The sequence below is a fragment of the Canis lupus genome, chromosome 19 (genome assembly GCF_048164855.1).
Source record: "Canis lupus baileyi chromosome 19, mCanLup2.hap1, whole genome shotgun sequence".
Lineage (NCBI taxonomy): Eukaryota > Metazoa > Chordata > Mammalia > Carnivora > Canidae > Canis > Canis lupus.
This window is the reverse complement of record NC_132856.1, coordinates 30104262-30121029: the sequence shown is the minus strand read 5'-3', so window position 1 is coordinate 30121029 and position 16768 is coordinate 30104262. Positions and strand designations below refer to the sequence as shown.

The 16768-nt window shown below is 42.6% G+C and overlaps 1 protein-coding gene and 1 long non-coding RNA gene across 10 annotated transcripts in view; one reads left to right on the top strand and one right to left on the bottom strand.

Moving 5' to 3' along the window:
* CADPS (calcium dependent secretion activator) overlaps positions 1-16768 on the bottom strand; it is a 459922-nt gene that overhangs the window by 147227 nt on the left and 295927 nt on the right. For all 9 annotated transcript variants that reach the window (XM_072785555.1, XM_072785556.1, XM_072785557.1 and 6 more), the window contains exons 10-11: positions 12551-12659; positions 6027-6239 (exon numbers count right to left, since the gene is read on the bottom strand). In XM_072785555.1, coding sequence (XP_072641656.1) covers positions 6027-6239; positions 12551-12659 — 322 coding nt within the window. The remainder of the gene's footprint in view (positions 1-6026; positions 6240-12550; positions 12660-16768) is intronic.
* On the top strand, positions 3046-4752 carry LOC140611310 (uncharacterized). Its single transcript, XR_012012589.1, has 3 exons — positions 3046-3274; positions 3941-4013; positions 4479-4752. It is a non-coding gene; the product is annotated as an uncharacterized lncRNA (long non-coding RNA).

Genomic DNA, 16768 nt, shown 5'->3' with positions numbered 1-16768 from the left:
ATTAAGTATCTGCTTGGAGTGGTGAAAAAAAATCTGTCTGCTAGCCAGGGGTACATTTATGCAAAACAAAAGAAAAAAGAAAGAAAGGGTAAAGAAAGCAAATTAAAGAAACAAAGAATTAGAAGAAAGTACTATTATTAAATGGGCGGAGGAATGATATGACCTACAGTTTCTAAATCAGCATTCAGAATACTCAAGTACATATTTGCCTGCTCTCTTGACTGGTTTTTCTATTTCCTTCTAAGGTCAAGTCTACCCTCAATACATTGGGTGGGCAGCTTTTCTCTGTATGAATAAAGGAATTGTAGATTCTCTTTCATTAGTAACTCAAATAGCGAAGAGAAAGGTTTGTCTAAGTTTTAAAGTTTCTTTTCTCTCTTACAGGTGTATTTTTAGAAAAATTAGTACCAATACAAATGACATCGAAAAAGCTATTGTTATCCTTGTCATTGGGGGAGTAGCAGTGAGACATTCTAGACCAGAGGTCCAAACCCTCTACGGTATTGTGAGATTGTGAATCTGAAGTTTCTGTGAAAAAGCTACATGGGCTCAATCGTGTCCTTAATTTCCTGTTTTTGTGTGTGTGATCCCATGTATTATAGCTCTCCTTTCAAAATTAATCCTCCTTTGGATCTTACTTAGAGCACACCCTCAAGTCAGGTAGAATGAACTCTTTAGTGTTCAAATAATGCATTTACTTTATTCATTGTATTCAGCAGTTTCTTGAAATCTTATTCAGTTAACGTCTTTGGGTGTCCTACCCCACTTTTCTATTTGTTAAGGTATCCATGGTTACCACCCCACAGGTACAGCTGACCATTCTTATCTTTGGAATTGGAGAGGAAAAACAATAACACATTATCAGAGTGCAAAATGATCTGTTTTCAGGCATTAAGCAGTCAGGTAGCTGTGAATTCCATGAAACAAAGGCATCATTTGCCATTTTGTTATGATGCTAATTAATATTCTCGGAATGAAAAAAATTAGGAGATGTTAATGGTTGGCTTTACTCAGAGGATCATTTGATGCCAATATGAAAGCCAAGGAGAGGAGGCAATTATGCACACATCACATGCATCCTAGTTTCCGTATGGAAGCTTACATTTCAAACCTAAGGTCAGGAAAATAACATGAAAAGTTTTACTACAAAGTCTAGACATGAGGGAGATTTAAGAGGAGAGGGAGGAAGCACATTGCAGGTGTCAGATAATCTAGTCTGATTATCTGAGCTGTGCTAGCTATAGGGGAACACTTACCCTTCAGTCCAGCTAGAAGTTAGCAGGGTAAGAAGGAACAAACCAGAATAACATAAAGACTAGCAACAAGGCTCAGGAAAGCAGACAGGAGTTCTAACCTAGCAGCTAAAGTTCTCGGGTTTGAGCAAAGATTGAACAAGGAAACTTAAATGAAACAAAATAAAACAAAAACCAAAATCAACCCCCCCTCCCAAACCAACAGTAACCAAGACCCCACTAACTTTGAAGTCTGTTTGGGGGGTAGCAAAAATAGAACAATTCTCAAAACATCCAACTTTAGGGATGTATGATGTGATTAACAGTTATTAGTTGAGAAACAGACATTAAAATGAGACTCATTGCAAGTGATATATCAAGTAATCATTGACCAACGAGCAAAGTTTAAAATACCCCCTCCCCCCACTCCGAATGAGAACGGAGGTACTGGTTTTTACTGTTCCTCTAACACAGATTGGACAGGAATCAGGTGTCTCAATGAGAGGCCACTTGGCGTAATAAATTGTGGCAACCCTCGACAACAGACTTGAACATAGTTTCCAAGGTGAGCAACATTGGCCTTAAAAACTGGAAAATCATAAATACTTGTTTAAAAACGTACAGCTGGCCACTGACTTAATTTTTTCACGTTTCAACCAAAATAAAAGGGGGAAAAAGGAAATCAACAAGAACACACACCAAAAAAACCACAAAAGAACAAAAAGGTTTTAAAGTTTGGTGGAACCCTCCCAAAATCATTGTAGAGTCACATACAAACTAATGAATAGCAGGATCTATTTTTTTTTTCGGTTTTTACAATGCCATATAAATACTCCACTCCACTCTTTCTTAGACGTGTCTTTTCATTTTGAAATTGCAAAAAATAAAAACTGCACCCAGAAGTCTGTCAAACTGAATTTAGAAAGACCCAAATAAACTCATAATTACTCCTGAGCTTCCCAAACTGTAAAATGTTCCATTCTCAGTTCCCCCTTTAGCAGACAGCGACATGACAAGACTGGAGTGTTTATTTTTCTCTACCCTAAAAACCTCTCCCATTTTTCTGTAGCTTCCCTATGCCAACTAATACTAGTAAAGTGATTACAAAGTTAACTCACTGAAACGTTGTTCTTAAAAATTATTCACTTGCAAGAAAGGCAAATACTTCGAACACGTATTTAAAACCAAGATTTGATGAACTGTGTACAGGACTAGGTACTTGAGAATGACCCTTACCTTTTGGAAGTCAAGGAAACCTTTTTAAAATGCAATACTTGATTGTGTTTACTCTTTTTGTTACAGAACCCATGACTGAATGTTTGTGATGTGTCAATATGGGCCGAGAACCAACTATCAGCGAAAGGATCAAAGATTGCTGTTTATTACTATGTTGTAACTTTTTTGCATTTTTCTAGAACCTTGCTTTGTCATGCCAAGTGACCAACCAGTCCCAGTTTGTCCAGAACCGAGGCCATTTCTGGAGACAAAACTTTTAGTGAGAAAACCAGGGAAGTCGCGGGCAAATCTGGATAAGGTGGTAACTCTCAAAATAAATCAACACTGTGAGTTTGACTGCTACCCACAAATGAGGCCTGATCTGTTTAATAGTGATGGTTTGAGTTTAACAAATTAAATGCAGCTGTAAAGTGATTGTGACATAACCACCATTCTGTAGCAGATTCCACTGAAAATTATGATATACTGTCAAACCCCTAGCCAGTTTTTGGTTGTTATGCATCACTACTCAGTAACTCCATGGAATGTAGAGCTTCTTGTTCCTTTTTTGATCTTTATCATTGGTTTTAAGTAGACCTAACTCCAAACAATCAGGTGCAGAAAGCTGGGTTGGTTAAAATTCTGACTGGATTCCTCTGCTAAATTATGGGAACAGAAGGCTCATTTGCTGTTACTCTGGTTGCAGTTTTTATTAAGTGCCTAAACTAACAATAGAAAGAATCTGGAGTGGTATTGAGCCTCTGTTCCAGGAGTAGTACAGTAACTATGGGATTACTGGGTTCAACATTATTGGATTGAAGCTCTAGGTAAGGATTATCATTTATTACAGGGTCAATGGTGTACAGTTGTGCAGATTGGGCACTGCGCAACTCAATAGGCACCATTCACAGTTTTGTCTGGGTGAAAAATGACTAATGAAGCGCGCAGTCTGCATGGATGAAAGTGGTACCTTTTTTCTTATAAAACCTGGCAGGTGTGGTAGGGCCTCACACTCTTTAGAGAACCTTGTTCCTGAGCAGTGATTAAGGAGACAAGAGAGAGGGGGGGGGGTTCCACCACCAGCTACTGATAAATTTCAGAGGCATGAATTATCTTGCCTTCTCTCATCCCTTCAATCTACCTCCCATGCTCTCTAGGGATGATATTATCCACTCTCCAAATTCTAACCCTTAGAATCTTGCTTTGGGTGTCCCATTTAATGCAAGTTTCCTATGTCAACTAGGGTGGTGACATACATCAAGTTGATGTGCACTCAATTAAATCTTCCTGCTGATGCCTAATGACTAGCATTCTAATTTCATTGCTGAATGAATCCTAATCTAATGAATTTAATCAAGAGCCCCTATGTATTTCCACAAGGAGACAACTATCCCTTCCTTACAGCCTCCATCAGCGGATTTCTTTTTTTAATCAGTGTCTGGTTTCCATTTACTTTTACTCCTGAATTTCTTCCTCTTTCCTATCCTAACAAGGAAAAAGTGAGGCTAATCACAAATGAAGCAGTAATCTCTTGATCTGGGTGGATGATGAACAAGAACACTGAAGGTAAGGTGAAATGACTTTAGAAGAAATTGAGATTCTTTGGAAATAAAACCAGTATTTTCCAAATACCACCTGAGATCCATGTTCTATGAGGTTGATTTGGATGATGATTATAATTAGGAATTTTCCTCCCTGATGTACAGATAATTCCATTTCAGAGGAATATGATAGGATGTGTTATTTCTAAATTTATTAAAATGGAGCCTCTTAGGCAAGGTGAAAGGATGGATTCCATCACAGAGTAGTTTTTAAAACAAATTAAATAAATTTTGGGGTATGTTTTATCTCAACTCATGACTAAACCAATAGAAAGAGATGTTGCCCTGTCTCTTTATTGCTCTCAAATGAATCCAAGTGTCCTAAATATTAGAGAAAGCAAGAAGAGCATGGGGAAGTTGGTGGTGGTTATGGTCGGGAGGGCTGCCCTTACTCCAAAGTCCTTCCTCAACCTTTGCCTCCTTCTTTCAGGTTTTTCTGCATGGAAACCCATGGTGATTGTATGATTGTCCACGATGTTCCATGGAGAATGCACCTTCCTTTAAGAAACTATAGGTACCAGACAGGAATTATTGGGAGGACCTGATGAAGAGTATTTCTCCTCCAAAAAGAATTTCTTTCCCATAAGCAAGGGAGTTACAGGTTTAAGAACATACAGTCTTGTTAGGCAGAAATGGACATGACAGTATACACTGGAGAGAGAATTAACCTCTATTTTGTTGTTGCTGCAAAATCATTTGAATCAAATGCATATTTTGTTTAAGAGCGACAGGGGGAGAGACCATGTAGAAGCATCAGGGTGAAGGTCAAGTTTCTGCTGTGGGTTTTTGTACTTGCCTTCCCAGCTGGTGCAGTTCTCTTTTCTAAGGTACTGTGGAGCTGAATTCCTATCATTTGGGCTAAAGTTCAGATCATCTTTCTCTACCCAGTCACCACTGCATTAGATTCTTCATAGTTTCTAACGTCTACAACTGTCTTAACTTGTTTCTTGACTTGTGTGCTGGCTAGATTCTCCTACTGGAACAGAGATATCCTGAGCACAGGGACCTCATCTATCTTCCTCGTTTTTGTGTCTCATCACCTAGACAGTTGTCTCTGTGAACTCGATTGAGTGGGGTCCAGGCTAAAGTAAGGAGTAATCATAACTATCACTAAAAATGACTTGTACCTGAGTGATCCGCAAATGACTTGATAGGGTAAGGTGGACGTCTCTGGTTAGGATTAATGTTTGTAACTAAAATGAATCACTTTATTTGGTGCTATAGGTTTCCTGTGTTTCCATTTTCTTTGATTTAATAACTCCCTCCAGGTGTATGGTAGATTTCACCTTGCCCTCATGTATCAGAAATGTTGTGAGAAAAAAAAAAGAAAAACTCCCCAAGGTAGAAAAAGTCATGGCAAAGGGGCAAGAAATGGAAATGGATGTAGAGGTAAAAGAAAAAACTGGAAACTGAACTGGGGCTGTTTAAACAGACGGCTTCAATTTTGAGTCCTGGTATATTTGCTCAGAATGGGATTTTAGGTACCATTTTTTTTGTTGTTTTTTGTTTTTTTCCACTGCATGTGATAATGTCATCATTTATTTTTAAATGGTTCTAAGTTGCAGATTTAAATTTACTTCAAATCGAGCCCTATTTTAAAATTACTTTTAATAGGAAGAAATGAGTCAAAGACATACATAACCTACTATATTTGAAGGACTCAAACAAATACAAGTCTGGCTGTGAATTCCAAACTCTCACCAAAACAAAGAGATAAAAATCCACCTAAAATACATTCTCCTCTGTTTAGTCCTTGGGTGGGGGGCAGGAGGGAATGTCAAGTATTGCACTTTAAAATTACTTTCATCTAACATTTTGGTCCCCACTCCCCACCACCCCTCCAAATTCATATTTTTTTTCCCCCAGCAAACATATTTTATGAATCCTTAACACAAAAGCAACTAGATTTTCTACTTCAACTTTGGAAAATTTACTTTCCTCTACAGAGCTATTGTAAACAAATGGCATATTTACTTACAAAATTGGGAGATGGGGGCATCCAGCTGAGGCACAGTCCCTCCCTTAGCATTGAGCTTTTGGACTTGGGTCGGGGGCACAGGCTTGTGTGACTGCCCAGTAGCCCGATACATGGCTTGGACCCATAAGATGCGATCTTGCTCGTCATCACTTGCAAATATCACGGTGTCTCCTTCTTTGACTGCATTGAAGAAGGCTCGGCCACCCTCTAAACCTGGAATAAAAGGGAATAAACACTATTAAGCTGAGCTGCTATGTTCTCAGCAGAACAAAGCCCCGAGAAAGGCCATTTCTGCTGCTTTTCTTTGGGCCAGGGAAGGGAGAATCTGACTCTAGAATGGGAACTCTGATACCCACTTGGCCACAGAGTGAAGTCGTAATTTAAAAACAGACATTCTGAGATTGGCTCTTGTCATTGTCTTTGTCTTGCTGGGGACAGAATTGTCAAACAGGCTGTGTAATGGTGGGGTAGATATCTGCTTTTAAGCATACTATTATTTTTTTCACTTTTAAAAACAAACCACCACCACCACCACAAGAACATCTCGACCCCACATCTCCCTTCAGCTATTGTCCTATTATTGTTTGCTTTACAGTATAAGAGGAATCTCTACCAGCGCTTCTTAAAATTTTAGTGCCCTTGTGAATCCCAGGGGCATCTTGTTGGAATGCAGATTTGGTAAGTCGGGGTTAGAAGCCTGAGAACCTGCATTTCTAACAAGCTCCCAGAGGATGCAGATGGTGCTGGTCTAAGGACCACACTTTCTTTCCTTTCCTTTTTTTTTTTTAAAGATTTTATTTATTCATGAGAGACACAGAAAGAGAGGCAGTGACATCGGCAGAGGGAGAAGCAGGCTCCCTGCAGGGAGCCCAATGCAGGACTTGATCCCCAGACCTGAGATCACGACCTGAGCCAAAGACAGATGCTCAATCACTTAGCCACCCAGATACCCCAGGACCACACTTTTAGTAACAACAGTCTTTCTCCCCCTATTCTGCCCTAAAGCTTCTCCAATCAGGCTGCTGTCCCATGGGAACTCGTCAAGGTCATCAATGACTTCCACATTGCTGAATCCAAAGGTCAGTTCAGAATCTACATTTTATTCAATCCATGGGCTGACATTTGATTTTCTTTGAAACACTTTCTTCACTTGGTTCCAGGTCACCCAATTTCCTTCTCTCTCCCTGGCTGCTACTTGTCAGTCTTGCTTGCTGGCTTCTCTTCCTTCTCCTGACTGTTGAGTGCCGTAGCATCCTGGTGTGTCCTTGAACCTCTTCTCTTCCCCAGTGATGCCATCCAGTCTTAAACACCATGAATCTGCTTATAATAGTCTCTACATTTCTATCTCCACACTGGGCCTCTCCTGTGAACTGCAGACCTGAACATCTAATGGTTGTCTTGACTTTGCATGGATATTTGCTAGACACCCCAAGCTCATCATGTCTAACACTGAACTCCTGGTCTTTCTTCCAAACTCCTCCCTTCCTCAGTAGAGCTGAGCTTGTCCCTCTAAATGTTCAAGCCCTCAGACCTGGGGTCCTTTTTGACTTCTCACTTCCTCTTACTGCCCACTTCCAATGGAATTCTGATGGTTATATCTACAGAGCATTATACCAGAATTTGACCCCTTCTTCCACCTCCAGTGCTTGCATTCTAGTCATGGTCACCTCTCACATGGACTATTTTAATGGTCTCCTATCTTATCTGTAAGATTCTGCTTCATCCTCACTCTCTATAGTTGACTCCCAATGGCAGCCAAAGTAATCAGTTTAGCAAGAGTCAAATCAGTTTAGCAAGAGCACTCCTCTGCTCAAAACCAGTCGATCCTCATTTCACTCAGAGGAAAGGTCTAGGTTCTGACAAGGCCTGCAAGGCTCCACAGATTTACCCACTGCTACTTCTACCCTTGTCTCCTCCCACTCCCTGCTTTGTGCATACATGCACGTACTTCCCGGTAGCCACACTCATCTCTTGCTGTTCCTCGAACACTCCAAGCATGTTCCCACCTTGAGACTTTTGCACTTGTTGTTTCCTGTGCCTAGAATACACTTCCTCCAGATGTCTGCATGATTCACATCATCATCTCCTTCATATCATTGCTCCAACATCTCATTCTTATTGAGTCCCTCCCTGACCTTTACCCCTCAGTTGCCATCCTTTTTTTATCTTGCTTAACACCTTCTGACAAGAATTTACTTAACTTCATAAGGACAAGGAATGTCTGTCCATTTTGTTCACTGCTGTATCCCTCATGCCTGGAATAGTGCATAGCTTATAGTAGGTATTTAGCAAATACTTGTTGAGTGAATGAATGCTCTACAGACCATTGTTTATCCACAGATGACTCTCAAGGTTAAAATTTAGGGACAGGTAGGTGGAAACTTCTTTGGGCTCAGGCTACAGCTACATTGTGTCTGTCAATCTATTCCAAAATATTATAATTTTAGGTACACTTCTGGCTGGAAATAAAGTTCCTTTCTCCATCAGGTTGCTCATCATCACCCTCCCAATTATCAGTTTAATACAGAGAGGAGAATGCGCAGAGTGAATAGCACCCCCAAATCTCCAAAAAGGCCCAGTCACCAGGTGGCTTGGTAGTTGGCATCGGGAAGAGATTTCTGGTGATGCTAAGACTTCTCCTTTGTGCTGTTAATGTTAATTCAGGCGTGTCTATCCCATAGAGTGCATGTGTGTTGGAAATTCTGCACTTAGAATTGCCAGGGGCTCTTGAACAATCAACAGCTACTTCTTCGCGCGGAGGGCATAGTGCTATAGCATTTTTAACAAAAGCTTTTTGGTAGTTATGATTAGGAGAGAGTATTTTATCTAATTTCTTATGGAGGGTTTTTAAATGTGTGGTTTGGATAGGATGATATCCAGTTAGCAAGCAAGGAAAATCTGATGAGATGAATGGATAGCATGATAAGAAGGCAAATCTGGAAGGAAAAGGAAGAAGAGCTTTGAGGAATGCTTTAAGCCCCGAAAAGTGAACATGAAGGAGCTGAAACAGTGAGTCAACAGACCTTCTGCAGCCTAGCCTCATGGTAACTTTTGGGATTAGCTACTGTGATGCTTGTCCAGTGAATGCCAGGCTCAGTATCACTGGAGGGTGATTCCCCCTGCCCCACTCCCTACCCTCCAGGACCTGCACCCAGGGGATGGGGAGGCTGTGTTCCTGGAGCTACTCTCAGAAGGTCAGTTCACAGGGTTGCTTTGGAAAGTGGAGAGGTAAAGGTAGAAAGAAACTAAGAAGTTTTCAGATTTTTATTTGATCCTCTCAATGGCCCTACAAAGTAAGTACTATCATTCCCATTTTATAAATGAGGAAACAATCACCGAGAAGGCTGTAACTAGCCGATGGACACAGAATAGGGCTGTAGGCAATGGAGCTGGGCTTCTAGCCCCCCTGTCCGGCTGACTAGTGCACCCCTCGTGCTGTACGGCCCAAAGCCCAATAGCATGGCCCGACGCACAGCAAAAGCTCTCTGAGAACTAGTTGTTAACCACAGAATGAAGCCTAATTGTGGAGCGAGTGGAGCACAAGGAGAACTATGTAAAGCAGCAGAAGCCGTGGCAGTGACAGCAGCGGAGAGCCACAGAGCTTTTTCAGAAGGCATTGGAGACCGAAGGCACACCAGTGAAAGCAAGGGGGGACCAGAACAATCCCGCTGAAAGCAACCCAAGGGAGGAGAAAGCAAAGTGAACAACACATGCTCCGAGGCAGCAGAGCTTTAGACAAGGCAGCGATTCCTGGGGACTGCGTCTGTGGGACATGACGTGTGACAGTGTGCAGGGGCTCTTCACGGGGAACCGGGGAAACAGCCCCACAGGTACTGACCTGTCAAGAACAAGAGGACGCGTCTGGGAAAGGACCAGGCAGGGAAGGTTGGCCAGCTCCCTGGGGGGGTGACGTGGCGGGGGCAGGGGGACGGCTGTTCCAGCAAAGCTGCTTGGACGGCCACAGTCTATTTACAAGGGTATCGTTGTCCAGGGCTAAGTGTAGTTGCGTAAACTGTGCCGTTGAATTATTCTGAATATCCTTTTATTTGGACTGAATTACTTAATCTAATAGGACTTGAGAGATCCCTGTATACTCTCCAAACCGCCCCCAGGGAAATGCAAGGTGAAGCATTCTCATTTTAAGCTCAGGATGCATAGCCTGTATGTAAAATTCACATACAATTATTTACCAATTCGTCGAAGTAATATTTCAAAGATCCTAACCAGGTAGAGTTGATTTGGCGCACAGGCTGGTGTCTGGGTGCCCATCTAGATCCGAGGCCGCCACAAAGACAAGAACACACACGCCTACAAGGCTGCCTCCCCATAAACAATCTCCACCTGGGGGCTCCACAGACATCTGCGCCAAGCCCAGCGCAGCGGGAACCGGAGGGACTCAGAAGTCCATCCCCGTTCGCACACTCACCTGTCAGGGAGAGCTTGAGGAGATTTTCGAATCTCTGAGGACAGTGGCTAAATTGTGCATGACTTCCATCTCCAGCTGGCAAACTTGACTGTGCACAGGAATCCTCGACAGTGCTTATTTAAATATAAGGATTCTGGCCTCCTCCCCTCTGGTTCATGGGTTAGGAGCGGGGCCGGGAGTTCAAGGACTCTTTAAGAAATTCTGAGTTAGACTTCTTAGGACAATTGGGAGTATTGCAATCTCCATTTTCAATCAAACATTTGGAGATAAATAGGACTTGGCACATGGAAGAACGGAAAAGAAGTTGCTTATCATTCTCCAGAACATAAACAACTTACTTTCCATGTGCATCCTTGGTAAAGGAATTTATAAATTATATCCCATGGGACCAATGTAGAAAAAAAAAGAAGCTTTGATAATATATGTGCACAATTAACTTTTGTATGTATATAGAACAGCTTTCTCTCGGCTCCTGCCCTCCCCGTTGTGGGAAGAGAGTTCTGTTTTCCTACGATAAAATAACAATTCTAGCTTTGCAGTAGCAGTACACGTAGCTATGGTTTACTGCAAGTGCCAAAGAATGACGTGGGCTAGACCCCGGGTTCCAGCTCCTTTTCTTTCTTTTTAAAATGGGAAGAGGATCCTGGTCTCTTTGGTGGGATTGTGGTAAGGTCCAAATGCAATCATGTGGGGGCAAGGGGCCTGGGAACTGGCTTAGAAGGAATTACCACCAGAAGATGCTATGGATATCCTACGCACCTGGGGCCTTTCCCCCCCACCCCCCACCCCGCTTTAAAATGCTGGTCTTTGGAAAGTTGGAATCTATTTTTCTGAAAGGAACTCAATGGTCTGAAAAGAATGCAAACTATTGCAGAAACCTGTGAGGGCCGGTTTCTTAATGCAGAAGCCACATCCTTTCAATGAGATGTTGCGTGAAATTGTTTCAAACTTGTAGGCTCTACTTATTATGAAGGATTTCCAGGCGGAGCCTTTAATTCTCGCCTTCTGTGGTCAGCTCTGTATCGTGCTTGGGCTGGAGGCAGACAGATTACCCAGGGGGAGGTGTGGGGACGAGTCCACACCACTCAGGGCTGGGACTCTGAAGGGGCTAATTTTCCTAAGCGGACTGGGCCTCAGGCCTTCCCTGCCACACCTTTTCAGGTTAACATTCCATCTTTTCTCAAACTCTGTTTTTCTTTTATGTGTATTTTGTTGCATGTGGAAGAGCAATATGGGAGTAGAAAAAAGGTTTTGGGCCAAATAATGCAGTATGGTTGGAAATGCTTCCCTTGTGCAGATTTGGCATAAAAATAAACTTCTCTGGGAGAGGGCTGTTGGTGCTTGTTGTTCATTAATATGCTGAAAAGATTTCGCACCCCCCCTCCCCATTTTGAAGGTTCTTTGAGGCTGATTTTTATTCATTTTTTTTTTTCCCGGGAAAAAGATAAAATGGGTGGGGGGAAGAGGTGTGAGGGGGCAGGATGTAGAACTTATGAGAAATACTACCATTTGTGTGGTTCTTTTAGTTACATAAGGCTGAGGAGCTTGGATGTCTATGCTTGTGGATTGGTGTCTACTTAGGAAAGAAGAATTTAGGGAGAGTTTTCTTTTCAAGTGCCATCAGCTAACCTTGGATTGTAGTTAGCAGATACAGGACAGGCTCACTTAGACATGGAGACACAACACCCGCCAAGCCCACACATCACAGGTGAAAAGCACACACACTAACATACACACGTACATGCAGTCCTTAGTGTACATGTAAGACTCCCCCAGCAGTAATTTCTTTTTTAGCATTTTAGGTGGAGTACATATGTGATGTGGGCAGGGTTATGTGAAAGAAAAATGTATTATGTTTCCTTTCTGGATTTATAAAGATCCCTTGAGTAAAATCAAAGCCCTTGAATGGCATGGCATTCACTCAACCAGGATGGAAACTCCGTCAGCTCAGGGACTGTGGCCGTCCCGGTCACCCGCGAAGCCTGGGAATGTGGCTTGAGTGCCTAGCATGGAGGAAGTGCCCAGGAAATATTAGTTGACCCATGGTTCAGGTCCAGGGAGAGTTCTGGGGTTCATAGCCTAGAGGGTGGGTGGGTACCTGGCTGGGGGTCGGTGTAGTCCACAGTGTAGCCATCCAGTTGGAGAAGTTCCTGAGGCTCCGCTTTTTTCTCCCGATAACTACACATGGCAAATGTGTATTGACTGACCTAGGGAAGGAAAGACACAGATTGTAAGGTCCCTGGGCCCATCTTCCCTGAAGAAACCCTTCCCGGTCAATCATGTTCTGGTCCCTGAGGCCCAGAACTTGGTAGCTGGGTTCCAAGTGAGTTTTGCTACCTCCTGGCTGTGAGACTTAGTGCATGTTACTTAGCCTCTCTGGTCCTTTGTTACCTTGTATGTGGACTGAGAGCCTACCTCCTCACTGGCTTATGAGCTGAATGAGTTCACATGTGGAATGCACTTGGAATTTGTTCCAGGCATAAGTTAAGTGCTTGGTAAAAGTTAGTGGCCATTATATTGCTGTTTGCTATTTTAATTGGCTAAGTCATAGGAGATTGCCATTTTTGTAGGTCAAAATGGGTTAAATTGAGATGCCTGGTTGGCTCAGCAGTGAGTATCTGCCTTCAGCTCAGGACGTGATCCCGAGGTCCTGGGATCAAGTCCCACATCAGGCTCCCTGCCAGGAGCCTGCTTCTTCCTCTGCCTATATCTGCCTCTCTCTGTATGTCTCTCATGAATAAATAAATAAAAAATCTTTTTAAAAAGGGTTAAATTGTGGCAGTTTGATTATAGGTTTTATCTAACATTACCATGGCCCTGGCTGAGATGGCCATGTTCACACAGGCCTTTTGGAAAACAATTAGGGACCAGACACTCATTTATAAATGTCCCGACTATCTTTTGTTACCATTTTAGTTTTTGCATGCCAATTCTTGTTTCCCCTCTCCCTTCTCCTATGGAAGGAGTGCTTTTGGTTGCTTTGAAAAGTCTTGCATCTCAGACAAGTGCAGGGGTGACATGCTGTCACAAGCAATGAGTGCTCGATCGCTAGGTGCCAGTCACTGTAGAGCCATCCTCAGCTCCTGATGGCATGGCTGTTGTAACTGTCCCGTCTTCACTACCAACACTGGCATCCATGCCAGTGTTGGGCGGGTGCTCCACAGCTGCAGGCCGGCCTTGGGGACCCTGTCGCCACAGTGCATGCAGACCCGGCATGGATACTTAGCATTTCTACATCTGGCTCATCTACAAGGAGTCTGTAGGAGAGTGAGCATCCTTCAGGGTCTGGGCTAAAAGCTTGTGGGCATATTTACCATCTACAATGTCAAATGTCTTGGAGAAGGAGTGCCACATCCCTTATCTTTTAGTTCCCTTTATTAAGAGAGACATTTCCAAGTGAACTTTGATCCCTGCTGGGGACATTTTTAGCCTCCTTCATGGTGAGATCTGTTTATTTATTTATTTATTTATTTATTTATTTATTTATTTATTTATTTATTTTTATGGCAATGAGAAATTGGTGCTCTCAAGCCCTACACCCATCTCCTGCCGGGTGGCCTGGGGCCAGCAGGTCCTAATGGCAGATAAAGGAGAATGGTGTATCTACTGCTGCCCTCTGTTGGTTCCTGGTGACAACTTTCTTCATAATGCATAATCTGCAGAACCCACTCCTTATAGTGCAAAGCCTTGAGGGACTTCAGGGGAAATGTAAGGCCCCATCACAAAGAGCATTGCCATAAGTGGGCATGTGCTATTCTTTGTAATAAGCAGAATAACCAATAGCATCCTCTTCTTCTAAAAAGGAGGGTTAGAAGTGCAAGTATGGAGGTCACATTGGCCAGAGGTCTCAGCTCAGATAAGCTCCCACCTAAGTCTCAGTGTCCTAGTCTGTATTTTACTTGCATCTTACTCTTGCTGGGCAATTAACTGAGCAATAAAGGGCTTTATGCACTATGTGCGACAATCCCATAGCAAATGCTCAACATACGCATTTAAATAAGCAGCTTCCTTGCATTTAGCACTAGCATTCTAATATAAGTAGTTGGGTGGGTATATTTGCCTACTGGATTTCAAGTCCTTTGGAGGTAAGCCTAGGGAGTCATACATCTTGGTTCTATTTCCCTCCTTATAAGCAAAATCTACCATATAAAGGGCATTTGCTAATTGAGTCTGATTGGTTCTGGAAAGTCAAGTATGTTATAATCTAATAAAGAGGGGTTTTTTTTCCTTCGAAATTTACGTATGTTATTCCAAGCACAGCACCAGGCCTTTCCAACTCATTACTGGTCTGAATGACTGGTCTCCCAGGTGTATGAAAGTGATCATACATATTGCTGGAATGTTTCTGTGGTGATTTTTACCTGTCTCTGGCAACACGAGTGATGATGTAGTTTGTTAATGGGATGATTAGCCAGAGAGTTGCAGAAACTAACTTGAGGTCGGAAAAATATCACAATAGAAGGGTGTTATTTCAAAATTCATGCATTTACTATTGCTACATGCTTTGGGCTTTTTGGTTTTTCTTTCTAGTTCAGGTGCTTGCTTCCTGGAGCGCTGTACTCTGCTGCCCTCTCCTGGTAATATGGTGGAAGTTGTCCTGACAAAGTGGGGAGCAAAAACTAGCTCATTAGAAGCATTTTAATTGGGGATTTGGTGACTTTCTTTAGGAAATGAAGGCAGGGAGAAGATATTCTAACTATTGAAAATTTCAGGGGGGAACCTCAGTCTTTCTGGAGTGCTTGAAGGGTGCGGGAATAGCAAAAGGTTTGGGAACTTTTTTTGATTTTTTTTTTTTTTAAGCTTCTACAAGACATTACTAAGTGAATGAAATGAAAGTTTCTCTGCCACAGTAAAATTTCTTGAAACTGTATTTGGATAATAAGTTCATGATATGGTGAGCACTACTGTAATGATGACAGAGAAGAACCTAGAATACATGTCAGAAGTCAGAGAGTTGGCCGCTGCTGCCAGGGAGGCTGGCCTAGAGCAACAGAGAACAGAGATCTTGTGATCTCAAATGACCAGCAGACATCTGAAAGTGCCCTTTGGGGAGAAGGGTGAAAGGACTGCAGTGTTTACATATTTGGGGTGTTCAGCTGGCAGTACCTTCATATGGAATCATGGGATCGGATGGGCTGTTGAGACTTCTGAAGGTATAGGCTTCAGTGTGACTGGACCTCCCATACACAAGGCATCCTCAGCTTATTTTCAGACACTATTTAAACTAGGAAAAGGTTCATTAATAGCGTTTCTTAAAGAGTGGACTGAGGCCATTTTCATTCGATTGTATGTAATATGTATGGGAGGATGGGGGAAAGGTTATAAACGTGCAAATTCTGTAAATCAGAACAACAAAATCTCAGGTCAGGGTGAAGTCTCAAGGACTGGTATTTTTTTTATAATTGCTCTAAATATTTCTTAAAACACACTAAAGCTTGGGAGCCATTGTTTTAACATATAGGAACTGTCCAGAAACTTACAGGCTGTCCCTGACTTTCTTTTTTTTCTTTTTTTTAAATTTTTATTTATTTATGATAGTCACAGAGAGAGAGAGAGGCAGAGACATAGGCAGAGGGAGAAGCAGGATCCATGCACCGGGAGCCCGACGTGGGATTCAATCCCGGGTCTCCAGGATCGCGACCTGGGCCAAAGGCAGGCGCTAAACCGCTGCGCCACCCAGGGATCCCTGTCCCTGACTTTCAATTATATTTAACAACTATGGCCTGGATCAAAAAATAAAAGGGTCTGGTCCCCTGACTCTCCCTTCTCCTTCCTCCCACCACCCCTGGAAGACTGAAGTACTTGTACATACAATAATGATAGAATGTATTTTTCTAAATTCCCTCTCTTTGCCTTTACCATCACTCCTTATGAAGTGAACCTTGCTTCTGAACCTCAGTCACTAGCTTTCCCCACTTTCAGCCCATTCTATAATTTCTGTAGGGCTAACTGAGCCTTGTGCTGGAGCCAGGGTGGGTGGGACATGTGGCCCAGGCCTAACCAATCAACATGACATCTCCTTGGCTGCAGTGATTGGTACAGGAATGGGCACATGACCACCTAAGACCTATGAAACCTCAATCAGGGAATATGCTTGAACTACTGAGAATGACAAGCTTTCTTTCTTCCAGGGCTGGTAAACTGTTGTAAACCTTGACCTGCCCTGTTGGGTCAAATCTTGACCTTCCGCAGCATGGAGAGATGCTGCTTGAGGGTGATGCCAACTATTGGAGAGTACAGTCAAGAGATGTATTGGTAGAAAGTCAATATCTTGATGGCTATCTGGACTTACCCATGCCAGACAACTCTTTATTCA